At 42.0% G+C, this 23,063-nt stretch overlaps 2 protein-coding genes across 2 annotated transcripts in view; one reads left to right on the forward strand and one right to left on the reverse strand.

The window, feature by feature from the left end:
* The window catches only part of LOC308077914 (breakpoint cluster region protein-like), a 155,635-nt gene that overhangs the window by 89,200 nt on the left and 43,372 nt on the right, over positions 1 to 23,063 (forward strand). The window contains exons 4-5 of the mRNA XM_080418912.1: positions 20,349 to 20,453; positions 21,040 to 21,225. Of these exons, the coding sequence (XP_080275038.1) occupies positions 20,349 to 20,453; positions 21,040 to 21,225 (291 nt within the window). The remainder of the gene's footprint in view (positions 1 to 20,348; positions 20,454 to 21,039; positions 21,226 to 23,063) is intronic.
* Positions 5,108 to 7,704, reverse strand: LOC308077916 (alpha-actinin-4-like; the record flags this gene model as incomplete). The annotated part of the gene is made up of 1 exon (XM_080418914.1): positions 5,108 to 7,704. One exon carries the CDS (start codon positions 7,702 to 7,704, stop codon positions 5,197 to 5,199), a length of 2,508 nt encoding a protein of 835 aa, XP_080275040.1. The 3' UTR covers positions 5,108 to 5,196.

A 23,063-nucleotide genomic window follows, 5' to 3' on the forward strand; every position in this document is an offset into this window, starting at 1 on the left:
CTCAAAATACCTCAAAAGTTTACTTAAGTACAGTACTTAAGTAAATGTACTTAGTTACTTTCCACCAATGAAGACTACTGCATATTACTGCATGCGAGCTCCTGAATTCTGATAACAAACTTGTATATAACTCTTTTCTCACCTACAATATTATCAGAAACAGATTTTTTTTATTTGTTGCCTAGAACGAGGGTCTTTTAATCCCTGCATGTGTTCAAAAGGGACAGATTTACACCCACCTAACACCCAACTGGTGTTGTCAACAGCAAGATGATACTTGAATTCTAGTTAGGCCTATTGATTCTGTCATCTACGTTATTATTTCTATGGCTGTGTGTTACAAATCGCCAACCCATATACCACCATCATCATCAAGTGATTTATTATCTGGGTAATCAGACAACATTCCCAAAGAAATTAGTTTAAAAGTTTACAGTCCATGCCAATGTTGTGTATGAATTTAACAATGGTCCCAGCATGGTGTCACAGGGCTGGTATGGCCGACTCCAGAGGATTCGTACTCATGAAGAAGCAGTGGTGTAAAGTAACTAAGTACATTTACTCTTACTGTACTTAAGTAGAATTTTGAGGTATTTTTTTACTTTACTGGAGTATTTCTAATTTTCAATGCTTTTGCTTCTACTCCACTATATCTCAAAGACAAATATTGTACTTTTACTCCACTACAATTGTTTGAAAACTTTAGTTACTAGTTACTTTGCAGATATAAATGATTAAATCATAAAACATACTTCAACCACTTTAGCCCTATTTTATACACAGGGCTAAAGCAACACGTTGTGAGCTTGTAGATCTGCTATTTTCAAACATTTTAGTACTTTTACTTTTGGTTCTTTTAGTACATTTTGATACCAATACTTTTGTACTTTTACTCAAGTAATTGTTGAATTCCGGACTTTTACTTGTGACAGAGTACTTCTACATTGCAGAATTGCTACTTTTACTTAAGTAAAACATTTGACAACTTCAGGTTGCTGAAGGTAGCAATGACCTGTACTACTAGAGAAAGTGCTCCTCAGAGCACAGGTCTCCGCCAGCTCAGGTAGGTTATTGTGGCCTCCTGGTGGCGGTATGAATAGACCAATGTGAAAAGAGTGCCATTTCTTCTTAGGCCTTGCATGGCAATCGGACACTGCATTCATGATTTAAGGCATTTTGTTCCAAAAATGTGTTTTGCTAAATTAGACCTGCTGGTGGCGCTATAACAGGCCAATGTTAAAAGGGTGGCATTTGTTCCTCAGCATAGTGTGAATGTGCGTGCAAAGTTTGACCGCAATCGGACGCTGTGTTCATGATTTGCGGCATTTTGTTCAAAACAAACCACTACTGCAAACTTTAGATGTGAATCTTAGCCAATCAGGATGGAATATGAAAAATCAGATCCATCTTGATTACATGACTATAGAGATCATGTGTACCGATTTGCGTGAAAATTGGATAAAATCGGAAGGAGTAATGAGGCAGATGTGAAAAATGCAGGGCAAAGGTTTTTCCTTGACCTCTAAGGCAGGGGTGGGCAGCATTTATTTCCAGAGGGCCATACTGACTTCGATAAAATGAGTGAAGGGCCACACATTGTACAATTGAATTGAAACTTGAAACACATAGTGCTGAATGATGTTAAAACTGCATGAATTTGGTAGACATGCCAGACTATCTTTAGAATAAGCTCCTTGCATTCACAACAATATATATGGACTCACGGCAGACTGTTTCACTGTTACATTATAAACATAAAACATTTGAGTACATACAGATGGAGGAATGCAGGTATGTACTCAAATGGCAAATGTGAATTAGTATTAATTGGAGTTAGATTAATTTGTCTCAAAACCATTAACATCAGCCTTCCAAAAATTATATTTCTTTTTTGTTTGGGGGGGGGGGGGGGTGTTGCCCATGTGTGCTCTAGGCCGGGAGTGCACTACAAAGTTTTGCACAGATCAGTGCAGTTATAGGTAAAACACGAATCCGCCTGTTGTAGCGCCACCATGAGGCTGATTTGAAATATTTCAAGTTGTATTTCTTCCTCGGCATAGTTGGAATGTCCGTGCAAAATTTCACGGAAATTGCATGCTGTGTTCATGATTTGAGGCATCTTGTTCAAAACGGAGCATTCCTGCAAACTTTGGAAGCCATTTTTTGCCAATCAGGAGGGAATGTGAAAAATCTGAAAGACCTGTTTTGTTTAATGACTATAGAGATACTGTGTACCAATTTGCGTGATGTTTGGACAAACTCTGTAGGAGTACTGTCAAAAAATTTGTTTAGCAAAAAGCGGCCTCCTGGTGGCGCTATAACAGGCCCAAGTGAAAAATGTGGGGCAGAGGTTCTGCTGGCATCCAGGGAATGTGTGCACAGTTTCGCTGCGATCAAGGCAGCGGTGCCGGAGATTAGCTGTCCACAGACGGAGGGGGCGATGGGCGGACGGAAGGACAGGGTGCAAAACATACTCTCGCCAGCCTTTCGGCCTGGTGGAGACAATAATGATAATAATAATAATGATCAAGCAATAATAATAATAATAATAGTAATATTACATGCAATTTAGATTGGGCTTTTCTAAATACTCAAAGTCGCTTGGCATGCAACTATTGATCATTTTCTTAGCGATAATTCTGTTGTTAATTTTTCACCGATTAATTGAATAATGTTTTTGTCAACAAATCCTTTAACCACGAGAACCCCAGCATTCATATTCTGAGGGGGAACGTTGGCCAAAAATAGCCGAGCTCACAACGCATCGCAACAAGTTGTGAGCTTGTACATCTGCTATACTTTCACTGCTTTTGTGCGACACTTCTATGAAAAATAGTTGAAAAATGGAGATAAGAGTTTTTTTCAATATATCATAGGCTACTGTATAGGTTTTCAGGACTGATTTAAAAGATGACATAACATTTCCATGAGAACCTGATCTCTGGGTCATGTCTTATTTCTGGTGGTATGCAGTGGTGGAAGAAGTACTCAAGATATTTTACTTAAGTAAAAGTAGCAATACCACAATATAAAAATACTCTGTTACAAGTAAAAGGCCTGTGTCAAAATATACTTAAAGTACCAAAAGTAAAAGTACCGTATTTTCCGCACTATAAGGTGCACCGTCAGTGCGCCTTATAGTGCGGATGCGCCTTATAATCCGATGCGCCTTATATATGTATCAATATTGGTTCCCTTGGTTTCCGCACTATAAGCCGCACCGTCAGTGCGCCTTATAGTGCGGATGCGCCTTATAATGCGGTGCGCCCTATATATGAAAATATATTAAATAAATTTATTGAAGGTGCGCCTTATACTCAGATGCGCCTTATAGTGTGGAAAATACGGTACTAATATTTGAAAATAGCAGATCTACAAGCTCACAACGCGTCGCATCACACCTTTGGTGCATATATGTAATGTTTCTTTACTTTATTTAAAACAACCAATGACCGTTATAGTGACATATAATCACACTAAGGCTTTTTTTTTTTTTTTTTTGTAAGGAAACTTTGTGTGCTTGTGAAACTCACGTATCATTAGACAGAAGGTGTTGCAGTTTCCTGTACAGCAGATAAGGTTTGATATTAAAGAGTACCAAAAAAAGAAAGAAATTCCAGACAAATCCAGAGTTCATTTCTCTCCCAAGGCGCAGGAAGAAACTACAAGCTTTTGGTCCAAGTCTTTTCTTTTTAGTTTCATCCCCGTCCCTCCTAGTTCTCTCGTTCAATCTCTCAGCCCCCACTTTCAAACTTTTATTTGATCGTTTTATCTTGTTTCATTTTAGACAATTTTGTCAGGGGTATTTTTTTTTTTAAATAAACGATTCAAGCGATCATTTCCCACCGCTATTCCCACAACTCTGTGATATTGGATAAATGATTGCATAGATTTGTAAACGACAATTTTGCTTGTTTTAATCAATTAATTTAATAGGCCCTAAATAGCCTAAAGGAATGTTCATGAAGACTCTCCCCGTCTCCTCCTCAGATGTCCTCGTAAATTCTGCATGAGGCAGAGAATGAGGGTTTTAGAGAATTTTGAGTGACGAAGAGACGGGAGAGCAAGCAAGAGGGAGAGGTAAGGAGAGAAAGATGAGAGGGACAGGGCTGTAGCCATCAGACATTTTTTATTCTTTTACAATTTGCCAATCATCAATTATTACTATGGTAACCTCTCAGTACAGGAAGCGCAAGAACCTTCATTCAGCCAATCCAACCTTGACGTGTGCTTTCAGATATATAATAAATTGACTAACTTTGTCTCTACTGTCTTCACTACGATACAAATGTATAGTTTGTCCATTTAAATAAGCACCTTATGACCACCCGGGTATAATATATATGACAAGAGGCAGATATTGATGGATGTCAAAGTTACAATGTAAACTGTTGTGATTTACACAGACAAAGGCATTTGGGTACACTCTCCTCAGTGAAATAGTTACCACTTGACTCCATATGACAGTATTCAAAACATTTCCATGGCTGCTTTAAACACTCAGAAAAACACTCAAACCTATCTACTGATGAAACTGCACTCTCTGCTTTTACCATCGTTGGCTTTTGAATTTCTTATTTTTTAATAAATGCCTATTTTGTCCTACTACTGGAAAGCCTGTGATTGATGAGTTTTGAATAAACTGGGACTCTGCCTGTGTCATTCATTGTACTGGAAAAATAAGTATGTACAGCGCCGAGACCCCTAAGCCTACAGCCTGCCTGCTGGAGAAAAATGAATATGATGAAAATTATGATGAAAAAACAATAACAGGAAAAGAGCCTAGGTTAGATAGGTCAGAGTTCACCTTATCCAGCAACATGAAACTTATGTGTAGATGTGACATTTATTTTGTATTTATTTATCTCTGGTCTGCTCAGCTAATGACGCCTACCCCACCCACCCCCCCATATCATATAGCTCTCTGGGTTCTAATACACAAAACTCACCAGCAGACATCAAATCTAACAGTCCCTCCCCAACCCACCCCCCACTATTTGCATCCCTAAATCTCATTTAAACACCTCAACCCACTGGCAAGAGAAAAACATTATAAAATAAAATAAATAAAACAAAAAAATAGCATGAGTATCAGATTAGCTTAAGCATAGCAGACCTCTCTACCTCCCTCCCTCTCCTCCATCCACCTATCTATCTATTTATCTGTCCATCCTTCCAGCCCTCCTCTCCTCTGCTCTACAGGTCACTCTCTCCGTAGAGGGCGGTGGAGAAAGACATGTAGTCGAGTGCCCCGGCGATGGTGTCTGGCCCTGAGTATGGGGCCATGCGGGCAATGCAGTACTCGGCCTGGTCTGGAGGCAGTTCCCTCCTCAATTCCTCCGGCAAGATGAAGTTCTTATCTCCAGCCAGGATCTTGAACGATGCGATGACCTGGTCAGCAGTGTCCGTGTCCGTGGTCTCTCTGGACATGAAGTGGATGAATGCCTGAAAGGTTACTGCCCCGCTGTTGTTTGGGTCCACAATGCCCATGATGCGAGCCAACTCCTGCTCCTTGTCTTTCTCTACATTGTAGCCATTGTAGCCCAGACTGATCAGGCAGGCCTTGAACTCCTCAGCCATCAGGGCCCCGCTGTGGTCCTTGTCAAAGTGGTTGAAGGAGGCGCGGTATTCGTGCAGCTGCTCTTGGCTGATGGCGTCGCGGGTTAGGATCTGGTTCTCAATCTCGTTGATGCTTCTGGCAATGGTGGTGAGCAGCTGCTCCCAGCCCACACGCAGGTGCGCCATGGTGTAGGCGGTGTATTTGTTGTCGAAGATGAGAGCTTCCTGTATCAGCTGGTGGTCTCCTTCAAGCTGGTCGATGTTGGGCTTGTAGTCGATGATGCTCTGCTCGTATTCCCTCAGGTTGGTCAGCTGGTCCTCCAGGGTCCCATTCATCTCAATGGATATCCTGCCAATCTCCTCCATCTTGGTTTGTATCCAGGGCCCGACAATGTTGGCCTGAGTAGCGAACTTGCATCTTAGATGGTCGTTGGACTGCTGCTTGGACAGCTCCTCCTGTAGGGCCTGATCACGCTGCAGCGCCAACTGCTGCACCTTCTCCCATTTGTTGTCGATGCTCTCAGGTGTGATGATGGTGTAGGGGTTGGTCCCCGAGAGCTTGATGCCATTGTACTGGGCAATCTTCTGTACCTCAGCCTGGATGGCCTGGATGGCTTCCCGCTCCTTGTTGGCATCAGGCAGGGTGGATTTGAACTGCTCATGAACAGTGATCAGACCCTGGATCTCCTCAATGTTGTGGACGATGAACATGTCCTGCAGGTCCTCCATGGCACCTTCCATCGAGTTGTTGAAGGGCGCTGCCCTCTTGGCATACTCCAGGTACAGCTCATCTATCGACTCCAGCTGCTTCTCTGTCCTCTCCAGTGACTCCCTGCGGCTCTGGGTGAGAGACCCCAGCGAGTCCCACTGTTCACAGATCTTCTGACAGCGAGCGTTCACACCGGGAGAGTCATAGTAGTCCAAGTCATTCAGTTCCTGTGCGATGGCAGCAATCTGCTCCCCTCTGTCCTGATGAGCGGCCAGGTCACTCTCAAAGGCCTTGTGTTTCCGTAGCAACGCCTTCACCTCTGACAAGGACGCCGTCTCATAGTCCTTCTGGGTGAGCATGGCCTCCTTACCGTCGGTCCATGACTCGTGGATGGTCGCCTTCTGGCGGAACTTCTCTGCCAGGTGGTCGAGTCTCTCCAGGCGTCGGATCTCGTTCAGGAGCCACTCCTCGCAGCCCTTCACTGGTCCCGCCAGGGTGTGCCATGCACTGTTGATGTCAGACACCATGCGTCCTTCCGAAGGCATGAAAGCGGGCCTGTTGCTGAGCCTAAGTTTTGTCTGCAGGGTATTGAAGTTGATCTCAAGCTGGCATTTCTCCTGGACCTTGGGAGGCGTATGGACACAGCGGTAATCTCTGAAGTACTCCAGTTTCTGCTGCATCTCGGCCATGGTCTTCTCTGGGGCCCGGTTCTCCAGCCAGGGAATGGTTCTACGGATCCACTCCAACAGATCACTGGCCAGTTTCTCATAGTCCTCCATCAGATGCTCATTCTCCTGGTTGACAGCAAGCACTTTGCAGATGCGATTGGCCGCTGTCTTGGCCTTCTGCGCGCCAGAGAAGGCATGATAGAAGCACGACACATAGGTCATAATGACCTTTTCATCTGGCCTCAGCGTGCCAACGATGTCTTCTGCGTCCAACATCTTGGGGATGTCCAGGTATTTCTCGGCCACTTCGAAGGCATTGTTCAGATTGGTCACCGGGTCGTCCTTTCTAAGCTTGTCGTAGTCGATAAGCTCAGGTCTGTGTCTGTGGATCAGAGCGTTGAAGGTAAGGCCATCCTTCCAGCTGGTGTGGAAGTTCCGCACGTTGACATTCTTGTAGGGAGCGGTCTTTCTCTGGCACCACAACAGCAGCCCCTCCTTGGCCGAGGTCCCTTCTACAGAGATGTCCTGGATGGCAAAACGTAGGATGCTGGTCCAGATCATTCCAAGGGTCATCTTAGCCTTACCGTCCACGATTTCCTCTGCTCCGATGGAGACCAGTTTGACTCCCTTGCTAGCGATGAAGTCCAGGGCTTTGTTGACAGCCTTCCTCAGGTGGGAGTTGCACCACGCCGTGAACGTCTTCATCTGCTGCTTCTCCCAGGCCGGGTCCAGCAGCAGGTTCCGGTCCCAGTATTCCGCCTGCTCCATGTTCGTAGGAACGCCACCGACTGTCACACTATAAGGCATTATAACAATGTATTAGTATAATGCATTGTGAAATTATTATAATGGATTGTAGCTATGACAATTATAATACACTATTATACTGGCCAAAAAAACAAGCCTGTAAGTAATTATAAAGTATGATATGATGATACATGACATTTTTTATAATGTGTTATGATTATTGTTATAAAGCATTATGAGTATTTATGAGTCCTCTTACAATGTTATGAGCAGATTATAACGCATTATATTATTTTGTACTGTTCAAGGCATTATATAGGCTACATGGGTCTCAGTATCTTACCTGGTTTCAATGTTGAATTCCTGATGTAGGTCTGGAGAGACAGAGGAAGTACAAAGACAGGCTATGAAGCTTCATCAACAGGAGCCAGCTCACTGACACATCTCTGGTGTCTCCCTGTCATTTTATATATTTCAGTCTGCTATTCCTTCAATGGGAGAAGTCAGAGATCTATATTGTTTACATGAAGTGAGTGAATCACCTGATTAAGCTAAATTAAATCTGCGCCACAGAGAGAAGGAAGATAACAGCACAATCCATGATTGACGTAATCAAGGTCCAGTGCTTGTTTACTACCTGAGGGTTACTAGCATCAGCGTGCAACAAAAGACTACAGCATATTACTCAGTGGTGGAAAGTAACTAAGTACATTTACTAGTTTAATAGTACTGTACTTGAGCTCAATTTCAAGGTGTACTTTACTTGAGTATTTCTAATTTCCAATACTTTTACTTCTACTCCACTACATCTTGGATCCAAATATTGTACTTTTACTCCACTACATTTATTTGAAACCTTTAGTTACCAGTTACTTTGTAGATTTTGATTATTATTACAAAACCACTTCAACCCTATATACATTTTGGCCATTTGAAAATAGCCGATCTACAAGCTCACAATGTGTCGCGATGCGACGCATTGTGAGCTTGTAGATCAGCTATTTTCAAAAGGTTTTTATACATTTGAAAACTTGAAATGGAACTTTCTGCGTCATGAGTACCTACCTCAAAATACCTCAAAAGTTTACTTAAGTACAGTACTTAAGTAAATGTACTTAGTTACTTTCCACCAATGAAGACTACTGCATATTACTGCATGCGAGCTCCTGAATTCTGATAACAAACTTGTACATCAACTATTGATCATTTTCTTAGCGATAATTCTGTTGTTAATTTTTCACCGATTAATTGAATAATGTTTTTGTCAACAAATCCTTTAACCACGAGAACCCCAGCATTCATATTCTGAGGGGGAACGTTGGCCAAAAATAGCCGAGCTCACAACGCATCGCAACAAGTTGTGAGCTTGTAGATCTGCTATACTTTCACTACTTTTGTGCGACACTTCTATGAAAAATATATGAAAAGTTGAAATATGGAGATAAGAGTTTTTTTCAACATATCATAGGCTACTGTATAGGTTTTCAGGACTGATTTAAAAGATGACATAACATTTCCATGAGAACCTGATCTCTGGGTCATGTCTTATTTCTGGTGGTATGCAGTGGTAGTAAGTACTCAAGTACTCAAGATATTTTACTTAAGTAAAAGTAGCAATACCACAATATAAAAATACTCTGTTACAAGTAAAAGGCCTGTGTTAAAAATGTTACTTGAGTAAAAGTACAAAAGTATTGGCATCAAAATATACTTAAAGTACCAAAAGTAAAAGTACTAATATTTGAAAATAGCAGATCTACAAACTCACAACGCGTCGCATCGCGACGCATTGTGAGCTTGTAGATCTGCTATTTTCAAATAGCCTTTGTATAAAATAGGGCTAAAGGGGGTAATGTATGTTTTATAATGTAGTAATTTATATCTGCACAGTAAATAGTAACTAAAGTTTTCAAATTGTAGTGGAGTAAAAGTACAATATTTGCCTCTGAGATGTAATGGAGCAGAGCTAAAAGTAGAGACATTTGGAAATGCTCCAGTAAAGTAAAAGTACCTTAAAATTGTACTTAAGTACTACTGCCCTGCCAAGCCAAAGTGCAGTAACTACGTTTTTGGACACACCGACTTATTTGTGTATCCAAAAGGTCAAATGCACCTTTGTGTTTTTCGGGGATAAACAATTACCTCAAGAACAGATGTACAATTAGTGTAATATCACTTATATGCCGATATCTCATTTGGCTGACCAGTTGAATCACTTTTAAACCCATTATTCAGCTTTTTTTAATTTATTTTTTAGTTACAGCACTTTTGCACACGCACATTCCCACTAGGCCGAGGAAGAAATGCCACTTAAAACTTTTCAAATCAGCCTCATGGTGGCGCTATAACAGGCTGATTTGCATTTTTAACTATAACTGCACCGATCTGCGTGAAACTTAGCACGCACACTCCCTAGAAGCCAAGGAAAAACATCTGCACTGCATTTTTCACATCTGCTTTTTACAGCGCCACCAGGAGGCCGACTTATGTCAAATACATTTTTGGATATTAATCCTTCAGATTTTACCGCAAATCGGTACACAGTATCTCTATAGTCATGTGATCAAGACTCATCTGTCCGATATTTCATATTCCATCCTGATTGGCAAAGGTTGGCTTCCAAAGTTTTGATCCGTTTGGTCCGTTTTGAACAAAATGTCTCAAATCATGAACGCAGCGTGCGATTTCCCTGAAAGTTTGCACGCACATTCCCACTAGGCCGCGGATGAAATGACACCCTTTTCACATTGCCCTGTTATAGCGCCACCAGCAGGTCTACTTTAGCAAAACACATGTTTGGAACAAAATGCCTCAAATCATGAATGCATGCACAGTCCCACTAGGCCGAGGAAGAAATGCCACCCTTTTCACATTGGCCTACTATAGCGCCACCAGGAGGCCACAATAACCTACCTGACCTGGCGGAGACCTGTGCTCCGAGGAGCACTTTTTCTAGTTCCCTACTGTCCTTATTCTTTTCCTCCTTCCTTAAAACTGCAAATGATGCAACAAAGAATTTCACCCACTTAATTGTATTTATTTTTTACACCAGTTAACCTGTGATGTGACAATGAAGTTGAAGTTTGTAATGGCAGCTTTGGCTGTTAAGTAAGTTAAACAGATCAGGAAGATGCAGGACTGCAATGTCAGGAATCAAACCCCATACTTTATTGTAGATCTCATCACAGCAGAGAGAGACTAGTGTGTCCCTCCAGAGCTTCCCCTAGCACCCCCCAACACCAATGTCTTACACACATTTATACTGGCAGGATGGTACACAGAGGTATAACAACAGATGGTCATTCCTTACATGGGCTTTATTCTATAACTGACTCACACATAGTCGGCATGTTTGAAAATTTGCTTGAGTCTTTTTGTAAGGAGTTTGTCAGGGAGCGGAGTTTGACAGGGAACAACAGGTGATGATTGTTGCATCTACTAATACATTCAATTAATCAATACCACAATGACTGTTATATGAATTTTGGCCACCACAAGTTCAAGTTGTTTTTTCAAAGTGTTCTAGCTGGCCAGACAAATGGGTTATATGTGTATAAATGATACTGCATTAATTGTACATGTATTAATTAGGTAATTGTTTATCCCCCCCAGAGACATCTGAGATGTAGTGGAGTAGAAGTCGAAGTATTGAAAATTGAAAATGCACATGTACTGTAGATGCAAGGTGTTTAGTTACTTGGTAAGTTTTAAGTAATAGCACAGACACAAGGCTTTCAGTGAAACATGATAAACGATTAAAAAATATACATAAAAAATGTATTGGCATTAAAACGAAACGCAAATAATATTGCCATAGGTTGGGAATGTTTTTCCTTGATTTCACACTAGTAGTACAGTATGGTTGTGTCGCAATACGATTAGGACAGAGTACCCAGTCAAGAGTGTAATGGGTTACAGTATGCTGAGGTGCTCCTTTGGAGGGAATAACTGTATCAGCGGCGGTCATGAAGCACCATCAGTGACTCCACCCCCTTTGTCTTGCATCACTGCTGGACTGAATGAATGCCTGTCACTCTGACTGATGGCTTGAATCTGCCAATGAATGATATGGCCTAGACTGCAGCCGACCTTTGACCTGTCCCGTGAGCTTGGCTCCCTCGTTGATTTTAATTTACAAACATACATGTATGTACAGTATAGTGCTTGGCAACGTGTCGTCACCACGGGGGGGCGTGACATAGTAGCTGCAGAGTCTGCAGCTACTATGCCACGCCCCCCGTGTGCAGACATACTGGTGGGAGTCAATGTTAAGTCAACCTGGATATGCCCCACCAAGATGTCCGCGCTACTAAATTACACTTGTTGATGCCCCCTTCAGGATTTTTTGCTACGCACTATACAGACACATCCAACTGCACACACACACACACACACACACACACACACACACACACACACACACACACACACACACTCTGGGCATAAGCAGCACACAAGTAGTGCACACCTGTTTCTCATAGCGCAGTGTGATGGTAGAGAGCAGATTCAGAGGGATTATCTAAGTAAACACTTGTTTAGAGATAACATCCCTGAGCAAAATTAATGCTGTAACTCTGTGTGTGTGTGTGTGTGGGTGGGGGGGGGGGGGGTGTGTTTTCAAGGTTGGGAAAGGCTAACGGCTAAGAGCCAGTTAAACTAATTCTGCAGCCATAAAACAATAAAACACAGTTATTTTCTCCGCACACAGACGTGCTTTCAATAACTGCTTCGCAAATGGAATTACCGGCGTCCTTCATTTTCCTTCAGACAGTCCCTCCTCCAAACCATCATCCTAATGCCTTCTTCAAACTGATGAGTCAGGACCAAGAGGGCCAGTGACTGGCTCGTCATTGGCTGATAACCCTGTGAGGTCATCATCATGATTCATGGCCAGTGGTTGTTGATGCTGATGCACGTTCCCAGAATATATTTTTATGGTACTGTCGGCCAGTGGTTCTCAAAGTGGGGTCCAGGGACCCTCAGAGTTATGGACGTGTTTGAAATGAGAAAAGTTTGAGAAGCGCTGCTGTTGGGGCTGAGCCGTCTAGACCAGCGGTTCTCAGCCTGTGGGTCTGGACCCCCATGGGGGGTCCCCACATTATTTTGGGGGGGTCCCCAGATGACAGTGAAGTGACAATTTAAGGACTTTTAAGACCGTTTGAATACCTCCAAAAGAAAAGAAAATACCATGACTGCATCAAAAGTAATCAACAAACTAGACTATGAAACTGGTCAAACGTTGGCCAAATTGTCAAATAATTTAAGAAAGAGGCAAAAACTCCTACATTCCAAGTGCTTACCTGGGTGGGGGTCCACAGTTCAAAGATGATTCGTTTGGGGGGTCCCCACTCCCTAGTTCAAATATGATTGTTTTTGAGGGGTTCCCAGTTCAAAGATGATTATTTTGGCCTGAAGAGGTTGAGAACCACTGGTCTAGAAGACGGTCTGTGAGTATGTCCGGCCTAATCTCGCAAACCGCAGAGCAGATCGCGCCATATTTATTGTGCAAGCTGCCAGTAGGCCCTGAGTATTTTTCACATATACTATGGGAAAGAAGAGGTAATAATTATGTTATATATTATGTCTAAACTGGAAGTCAGTGGAGGTTGGATTGGGCAGAAATGTTGCCCTGATATGGAGATGAGATGACATCATATAGTACTGACATGGTCCGGATGCTTTATAAATTTAAAGTGTCCGGTGCCTGTATGTGTGGGTTGAGGTGGTGAGTAAGGTGTGTGTAGGTCTTGTCTTAAAGGTAGGGTAAGTGATTTACTTTGGTTAAAATAAGTGTTAAGTAGCTCTATATTCTGATAGTACTCATTGCTATAGAGCGTTTGTTCAGTAAAAGGAGTCTTCCATGTCTCTCCAGCTCTTTATTAAACAGAATATGCATTTTCAGTGCTCTCTCCTGATTGGCTTAAATGTTGTCACCTACCTGAAAATGTAATATATTCTGTTTACTAAAGAGCTGGAGAGACCCCTGTGACCAAACAAACGCTCTGTAGCAATGATTACCATCAGAATATAGTACTTTAACCTTTTTTAACAAAAACATAAAAAATACCAAAAATATCACTTACCCTACCTTTAACCACTTTAACTCAATATACTTCGTTGAGCAGAGTCCCCCGGTGGTCTATACTTGGTCCCCTCCTTTTTCCTTCTATACCAAATCTATTCGCCAAAAATAGCTCATCTGCAAGCTCACAACGCGACCGCTTTGCATAGCATTGTGAGCATGTAGATTTGCTATTTTCGCCAAATCTTTGCCTATTTTCACCGAATATTTGCTAGTGTTTCCATGTATTTAATAACTGTGCATACCGTGTATCTGTGTGGGGGTGGTATGGCACTTCATTGCCTGCACAGAGCAGCGTGTTTTCCTCTGAAATTAAGCCATTAAGATCGGGAACGCATCTCTGTCATTTTAAGATTTCTTTGGCTATTCAAAAAATAGCAGATCTACAAGCTCATAGCGAGGCACTCAGTGCTGCGCTATGAGCTTGTAGATCTGCTAAATTTTTTTCCAACGTGAAAATGTGTGCAAATCTTTGAATATATATTTTTTTGTAAAATATTTAGTTCCAGGGACCCCCAGAAGCAAAGATTTGAGTTACAAATGTTCGCTTTAAAAAGTATATTCAAAGAAAAATAAATAGCAGATCTACAAGCTCACCACGCTATGCACTTGTATATCTGCAATTATTTAAATAGCCATAGAAATCTAAAAATGACACAGATGCGTTCCCGGTCTTAATGGGTTAAAGTAATGTAATGGCACAGCATGGCATGGCACATTCCATCCAGAATAGACATCTGTCCCCCATAGACACAACTCTGTCAGTGTCCATCATATCTGTCTGAAATGCAGGGGGTCAGAGATGCAGAGTTGAGATAACGCAGCGCTCTCCTCAACAGGATTATTCATAGATGGCTCTATTAAATGGGAGACATTACTATATCGTTGCTGTATGGGGCAGAAACCTTGTATCTCCATAATGTCTATTTATTTTTATGTTTTTTATGTAAATTAACGACCTAGTTTGTAATTTGCGATGGTAGGAAAAAAATGCCGATCTACAAGCCTGTAGTTTACATATCCTCAAAAGTAACAGCTTTGGAGACGCGAGGTTTCTGCCCGACAGTGACACTATGGGGATCGAAAGCAATCTCTTTGGGGTTTTCAGAAAACAAGCGATGGTAAGCAGATGAGAGCATGAAAAATGAAACGTGGTGAACAGGGTTAATATAGTGCGGAACAAAGCATGCATCGCCATTCGCCACCCACTCCCTCCTCTCCAACCTGTCTCTTGAGTGCTTTATAGGAAGTGACATTCTCCTCCACTCGGCATAGGAAAAGCGAGAGAGGGGAAATAATGTTATTCTACTAACTGACGCTCGGTTTCTCTCTACGCAAGCCCTCTAGCCTGATACTAATGTGCTAGGCTAATAAAAAATGTTTCTATTGATTTCCGTGTATCTCTTTTTGAACGCTATGTTTGTGCATAGACAAATCAGGAGCAAGTCACGAAACCCTAAATCACGTTAGCGCCGAGCACCAATGGATCTGTTGTGTTAGTTGAAAGGAGATGCTTTAGGTCATGTGTGGGTCTGGCTTGGAGAAGGAGGTCTTGTTGTCTGGGGTCTAAAACACCATCCGGCCCTCCACCCACCACCACCTCTCTGTTAGTTCAATTAAAATAGCACTGATCTCAGAATCTCTTCATGAGATTTGCCTTGAATGCTTTTATGCCTCGAGTGGAACGAGGATTTACTTCCTCGCGTGCTTCTAGACAGTGGCCTGTGGGCATATTCTGCGAGGGAAATGTGATGTGCTTACATATCCACATATTATGTGTCTCACGCAGGATTTATTTAGATTTTCTATTCACTCACATATATTGTGAATATTCGTTTTTTGTCCCCAGGTTAACATTTTTGGCCTGGAGATACAGTAGATAGTACTGTATAATAGACATTCAATTGAATGTAATATGTATAAGAGCTATTGCTGTAGATATCAATATCATAGATGCATTACATATTTAATCATATTACCCCCACTTCACTTTCAGTGTTCTGACCTCTGAAATACCGTACAGCTTCTTTCTGCACTGTAAAGTTTTGAGTGCTAATTTAACTCTGGAATCCCTTCCATGAGATATTCCTTGAATGCTTTGATGCATTTCAGAGTTACGTTAACACTAAGGATTTTTACTATGTACAGGGTAGTTACAGCCAATTAGTGCCATCATACACAGCCTACAGTAGCTGATGTGAAATCAGCTGGATTATACTGTAGAGAGGCTTCCTCCAAATGATGCATAATACATTCAAGATTTGTATTTGTTAACCCCACATACGAGAGTACAGTTCTTGGGCTTCGGCTCCTCGACATTGTAACACAAAATGGCAATAAAATAAAAATAGTAAATAAGAAAACGCTAAAATATCTACAACAATAGCACATTGTTAGATGCTTGTATGCATGGGTCCTACATACAAATATAATATTTGTGTGTGTGTGTGTGTATATGATTATGTGTACAATTATAAATATTACGTGTCGGGTGCCTGTGTGTGTAGGTGCTGTGTGTATGGTCCTGTTTTAAGAATCGTGTGTGTGTGTGTGTGTGTGTGTGTGTGTGTGTGTGAGCCAACAAGCCGTGTATATTGTTCATAAACCTTGTTGGACAAAGCTGTCCCGGTGCCTGCTGGTCCGGCCCATGAGGCCACGATACCGTTTGCCAGACGGTAACAGCTGAAATAGTCCATGGTGATGCTCTGGGCTGTCCATACCACCCTCTGCAGTGCCTTACAGTTGACGGTAGTGCCGTTCCCTTACCAGGCAGAGATGCGTCCAGTGCTCCAATGCTCTTGGTGGTGCCTCTGTATAAAGGCTCATATATTCTTGGTCCCCATGCCGTACTTCTTCAGACACATGACGTGGAAGTGGCGTTACTGTGCATTTTTCACGTGGACAGTGCGCTCATCCCACTAGATATTCTTGGTGATGTGAACGCAGAGGAAAATGAATGTGCTGACTTGCTCCACTGCAGCGCAGACGCATTGAAGTAGATGGAGTCCCTCTCTACGATCAGCTCCTTGCTCTTGGTCGACATTGGGAGAGAGGTTGTTCTTCTGGCACCACTCTGTGAGGTTGTTGAATTAACCTTGCTTAATATTGTCTTCAGCGATATAAAACAAAAATATAAAGATGAGCTTTGTTACCTTGGAAAATGTAAGTATTTGATTGTGAGATAGAGAGGAAGAGTGTTACAGTTTTGGTTTTAGAAGAAGTAATCTGGGCCAACTCATGGGTGTTCCATTCATAAAATGTAGTATACTGTGAACCATTCTCAGAGCTAAAGTGATCTTTGCCCCACTTGAAGTGTACAAAGATGACTGCTAGGATGTCAGAGCCAAATACAGCATATGCCCTGTCTCCAGCGACCAGGTTTTAGTCACGCCTGTTTGGCTCCGAGCCAATCGTACAGTGGTCTGAAACGTCTAGCCAAATCTGTCTCAACTATGGCTGCAACCCATGTTTCACAACCTGGCCAGACCATAAGCACCAACGTGAATTAACAGCTATTGATTCTAAATAGGCCATTTTGTGTATTGAGTATTATTTGGTATTGAATCTTCATAGTTTGCAAAAGAAATACAAAATAAAACATAAATAATAATAAAATGCTTGTTTTTATCAAATCATTGGGAGAAGCATAATAAGAAAACGTTGTATCTGCTATTTGCTTTGCCATTTAGTTTTGTAGGGTGTGTGTAGGAGATGCAAGTTATTATCTAATCATACTTGTTAGATACAAACTAAAACCACAATATCTTGGCTAGCTTGCAACTATGCTGAACAGAGCTAATGAAAACGGGGCCAAAGGTTCCTAGCTAATGGACTCCATGAACCCTGGACCATTCCATAATCACCCAGGCTTCCTCAGTCCACTGAGTTCCTTGCTGGCATCTGCTTGTGCAGTGGCCAGGGAAACAGGTTTCAGCCTCATTTACCTCCCATTTAACCACATGAACCCCAGCATCCCTATTCTGGGCATGTCATAATAAGAGAACATTTGGGTGAATATTTGGCAAAAATGTTTGAATATTCTGCTAAAAAGTATGAACATTTAGCAAACGTGTATGAATATTCGGCAAACAAATACATTCTCCCGGAAATAGCCGATCTATAAGCTCACAACGCGTCGCATTGCAACCCGTTGGGAGCTTGTATATCAGCTATTATATTATATTATATTGATGTACAACAAAGTATAGAAGGTTTTAAGTGGTTAAATACATGCATATGTGCCCGCATTATCCAAGTCTAGACACTTACACAGGCTAGCACCAAATGCAACTCCTCACTAATGCATTACTTTTTACACACACACACACACACACACACACACGAACACACCCGAACACACACACACACACACACACACACACACACACACTGAGACCAGTCCCACATCTCAGGGTGCATAGTTTGGTGGACTCTCATCCTGTCTGCTCGATGCATTCTCCACATTCTCTCCCATGCCATGGTGCCCTGACACACACACACACACACACACACCCCCACACACACACACACACACACACACACACACACACACACACACACACACACACACACACACAGTATTAAGTGTCTCCCTGAACGGCCTCAGGTAGTTGGCAGAGATCGCCTCTGTTAAGTTCAAAGGGTCGAGCCAGCTGCAGATACAGTACACAGTCAAATCCAGAGTGTTAACACGGAAGAGTATAAAGATGGACTCTTGCGGGTAAATGTGTACACTCTCAGAGTTAAACGAACACTTCTACCTTCCTTTTCCTGCCACTCTTGCATTGTGCCCGTCCCTGTCCTTCCTCTGCCCTCATTCCTTACATCAGTGTTTGCTGAGGCATACTGGTGACTTGTGAGTCGTGACACAAGTCCAGGTGTGTCTTTAGGATTTTGTGAAAACCGCACTTTATAAAGCAATATAAACCTGTAGATAATGTGCTATTTCTGCGTTGGAATTTGGTGTAGAACATTGGTTATCAAAATGTTGAATAATTTCGGATGGGGGTCCGTGACTTGAAAAAGTTTGAGAACCACTGGTGTAGAAGGAAACAAGAGCAGACCAAGTACAGAGCCTACGCGGGTCCGTTTTGCTAAGTATAAAGGGTTTAACAGTGGTTAGTCCAGCAGTCTGTTCTCTTCTGTCTCTTCCTCTGTTTTCCCTTCACTCTGACCCTCACTCGCCCTTCTCCTCCCCTCTCCTCTCTACTCCCCCGCGCCGTAACCTGAACCATCACATACAGCAGTGGTTCTCAAACTTTGTCATGTCAAGGACCCCCAAAATGATATGTATTTGGCCCGCGGACCCCAATCACAAAATATTTAGTTCCAGGGACCCCCAGAAGCAAAGATTTGAGTTACAAATGTTCGCTTTTAAAAAATGTACATATTCAAAAGATTTGCACACATTTTCATGATTTTTCAAAAATAGCAGATCTACAAGCTCATAGAGTGCCGCGCTATGAGCTTGTATATCTGCTATTTTTGAATAGCCAAAATATGGATAAAGGGGTTGTGGTTGTGATTGTGACGCTTTATTAACACATTTTGCTGGGGACCCCTTGGTAATCCCCCAAGGACCGCTTGGGGTCCCCGGACCCCACTTTGAGAACCAAAGACATACAGTACTTCTACATGTGTGTGTGCATATGCTAATATGTGCCTGTGCTTATTACATTACATTACATTACAGTCATTTAGCAGACGCTTTTATCCAAAGCGACTTACAATAAGTGTATTCAACATAGGTAGGGAACGAAAACTACTAATCACCACCAGAAGTCTTTAGTGCATTTTTTGCAAAAACAAGCAACCAAGAGTATACCTAGCGCTAAGGTAAAAGTGCAATATATCAGCTACCTATTTCGTTAAACAGATGAGACAAAATAGCTAAATCAAATGAGCATGAGCTAAAACAAATAAGTGTATCGACTAAACAAGATCCAATAAACAATACAACAATAGAAAACAAGCGTTCGTACTTATGTCTGCGTACAGTAGATACAGTACATTTCTTGAGTTTGTGCGTGCGTGTAAAGTGAGCATCACTACTCATGCATTTGAACACTCACACATTAGTATTCCCAGCATAAGCATTGGTCTGGTGGGAGGCCTTGCCTGTTTGAGTTATGTCAGAGTTCTTGGTTAAACAAGACAGCCTGAAGACCCCCCCCCCCCCCCCTCTCTCTCTCCTTCTCTTCGCTGTTTTGGAAAAGTGAAGACTGTTGCTGTTCACATTGTGACGTAGACATTTCTCCAGCATTCGTGTTTGCTAATACATCTATTTGTAAAACTGTAACTGTATATCAAAATAGTTAGCAAAGGCTACTGTGTGTGTGTGTGGGTGTGGGTGTGTGTGTGTGGGTGTTTTTGTGTGTGAGTACACAAGTCACATAAAAGTACCTTGTTTTGCATCAACCTTGGGACAATTGCTGTGTGTCAGTTTGCCGTTTCTCAATGCATAGGTAAAGCGTGACAGTCAGTACATACAGTACAGCATTGTTTCTACTTTTTACATTGTATTCGTAGCAGCACTGTATAAAGCAATGACTTGTGTGTATGTCTGTGCATGTGTTTGCTGCAGACGGAGTGTGACCTGGAGAAGGGCTTGGAGATGAGGAAGTGGGTTCTGTCTGGGATCCTGGCCAGCGAGGAGACATATCTCAGTCACCTGGAGGCACTGCTACTGGTGAGAACACATGCACCCCCCCACCCCACAAACAGGCACACACACACACACACGCACACGCACACGCGCACGCGCACACGCACGCGCACACGCACACGCACACGCACACGCACACACACTCAGTCACTCACTCACTCACTCACTCACTCACACACACGTATTCAGTAGCTTGCTATTAAATTCATTCATTCATTCCAAGGTTATTATAGTTTTGAATATTTCATTAGTTTCTATTTCATTTTGACGTTTTGTTTGAATTTCTTTGTTTAGTTTTGATTAGTTTTTAAAGTTGGTTTGCTAGTTTATTTTAGTTATTTATTTTAGAAGGCTTAGTTTTAGTTTTAGTTTTTTTTTGTTTGTAATATGGATGGATTAGTCATGGGCAAGATTCAACAAGGTCGGAAAACATCACAAAAATCGACAAGCTCGCGATGTGCCGTGAGCTTGCAGATCTGCCATTTTTGCTATCTTTGAAGATTTTTGACAAGGACAAAAAACTAAGGACATTTTCTCCATCATTCATTCATTCATTCATTCATTCATTCATTCATGTATGTCATCTTCCCTGTCTGTCCGTCGTTGTCAGCCCATGAAGCCTCTGAAAGCTGCGGCCACCACCTCCCAGCCAGTGCTGACGGTGGCCCAGATCGAGACCATCTTCTTCAAAGTGCCTGAGCTCTACGAGATCCACAAGGAGTTCTATGACTGCCTGCTGCCACGCGTCCAGCAGTGGAGCCACCACCAGAGAGTGGGGGACCTCTTCCAAAAACAGGTACGGTCGTACCTGTGTGTGTGTACTGTCCAGTGGTGTAAAGTTACCAAGTACATTTACTCAAGTACAGTACTTAAGGACAATTTTGAGGTATTTCTTTTATTTTACTGGAGTATTTCCTATTTTCAGTACTTTTACTTCTACTCCACTACATCTCAGAGGCAAATATTGTACTTTTGCTCCACTACAATTATTTGAAAACTTTAGTTACTTTGTAGATTTTGATTATTATTACGAAAACATACATTAACTACTTCAGCCCTATATACAATTCGGCCATTTGAAAATAGCCGATCTACAAGCTCACAATGCGTCGCGATGTGAGCTTGTAGATCTGCCATTTTCAAAAGATTTTTATACATTTTATACATTGGAAAACTTGTGGAATGGGACATTCTGCATAATGAGTACTTTATACTTTAAGTACATTTTGATACTTTTGTACTATATTTCTACAATGCAGTATTGATACTTTTACTTAAGTAAAACATTTGAGCACTTTTTCCACCACTGTGTGTCCATGCAGCTATGTGTGTACGTACTGTACTCAATCAAGTGTAAATCGTTGTTTTGTTGAAATATCAAAAATGACTGACAAACATCGTCAACCTTGAGTCGAATATTGTACTAGTGCAAAATGATAGTCACAAAGGCTACTTGAAGTTTGCACCACGCAGCTGTATTATCTAGGACAGTCGTTCTCAAAGTTATTCAAGTCAAGGACCCGCAAATTGATATGCATTTGGCAGCAGACCCCCATTTGAAAACATTTTTAAATAAAAAATAACAGATGTACAAGCTCACAGCATGGCACGAAGTGAGGAAATGCATACACCTCTCTGTAGTGTCAGTGCCAGTGCCAGGCCCAGTGAGAAAGACATCAGTGCCTAAACCACCACCACGAACCAAATGGAAGTTTCAGAACCACTTTGTCTCTATGTCAGGGGTCTTCAACATTTTTCAGGCCAAGGACCCCTGAGCTGAGAGAGAGAGAGAGATGAAGCAGGGACCCCATGCTCTATGTAACTGACTTATACAGGACATGACACACACACACACACACACACACACACACACACACACACACACACACACACACACACACACACACACACACACACACACACACACACACACACACACACACGCGCGCGCAGACATGTGTCACAATGCTCTCTTTCTAGAACATCGCTACACTGTATGCTTTGTGTCTCAAAGAAGCTGCTATAAATAGACAGCATAAACTGAGCCAAAGTCACTCTCTCTCTCCCTCTTGCTTGCTCGCCCCCTATTAACTTCTCATAGCAGGCCCCTCAGGGTCTAAACTGAGGAAGGATTATTTAATTTGTCTCTTTTACTCAGGAGGGGGAGGCACATGGCAAAATCCATTAAAAAAAAAAAATCTAGTTGTTTATTCAATAACGGATCCATATGTGCTGCCTTTACTATTTCTCTTTGTGTGACCTTTGTTGAGCAAATGTACCAAACAGCGCCTGTCATTGCTGTGTTGTTGGATTATGGAATACATCTAAGAACCGACAATCACTATTCCACTTTACCCCGCTTCTACATTTCTCTCTCTCTCTCTCTCTCTCTCTCTCTCTCTCTCTCTCTCTCTCTCTCTCTCTCTCTCTCTCTCTCTCTCTCCTATTCCTTCCCATCTCCTGCTGTCCTTTCCAGACAGGAGCTACTGTAATACTTGTCAGTAAGAGGGAAGATTTAGTGCCTGCAAAAAAGAAAAATAGAGTGAGAAATCAGCTATAATAATACATACAGTTTATATACAGTTGCACTTTTCTAGAGTACTCAAAGTCGCTTTACAAACAGCAACAAAATAA

Source organism: Gymnoscopelus braueri (assembly GCF_963280865.1).
Source record: "Gymnoscopelus braueri genome assembly, chromosome: 22".
NCBI classification, from domain to species: domain Eukaryota; kingdom Metazoa; phylum Chordata; class Actinopteri; order Myctophiformes; family Myctophidae; genus Gymnoscopelus; species Gymnoscopelus braueri.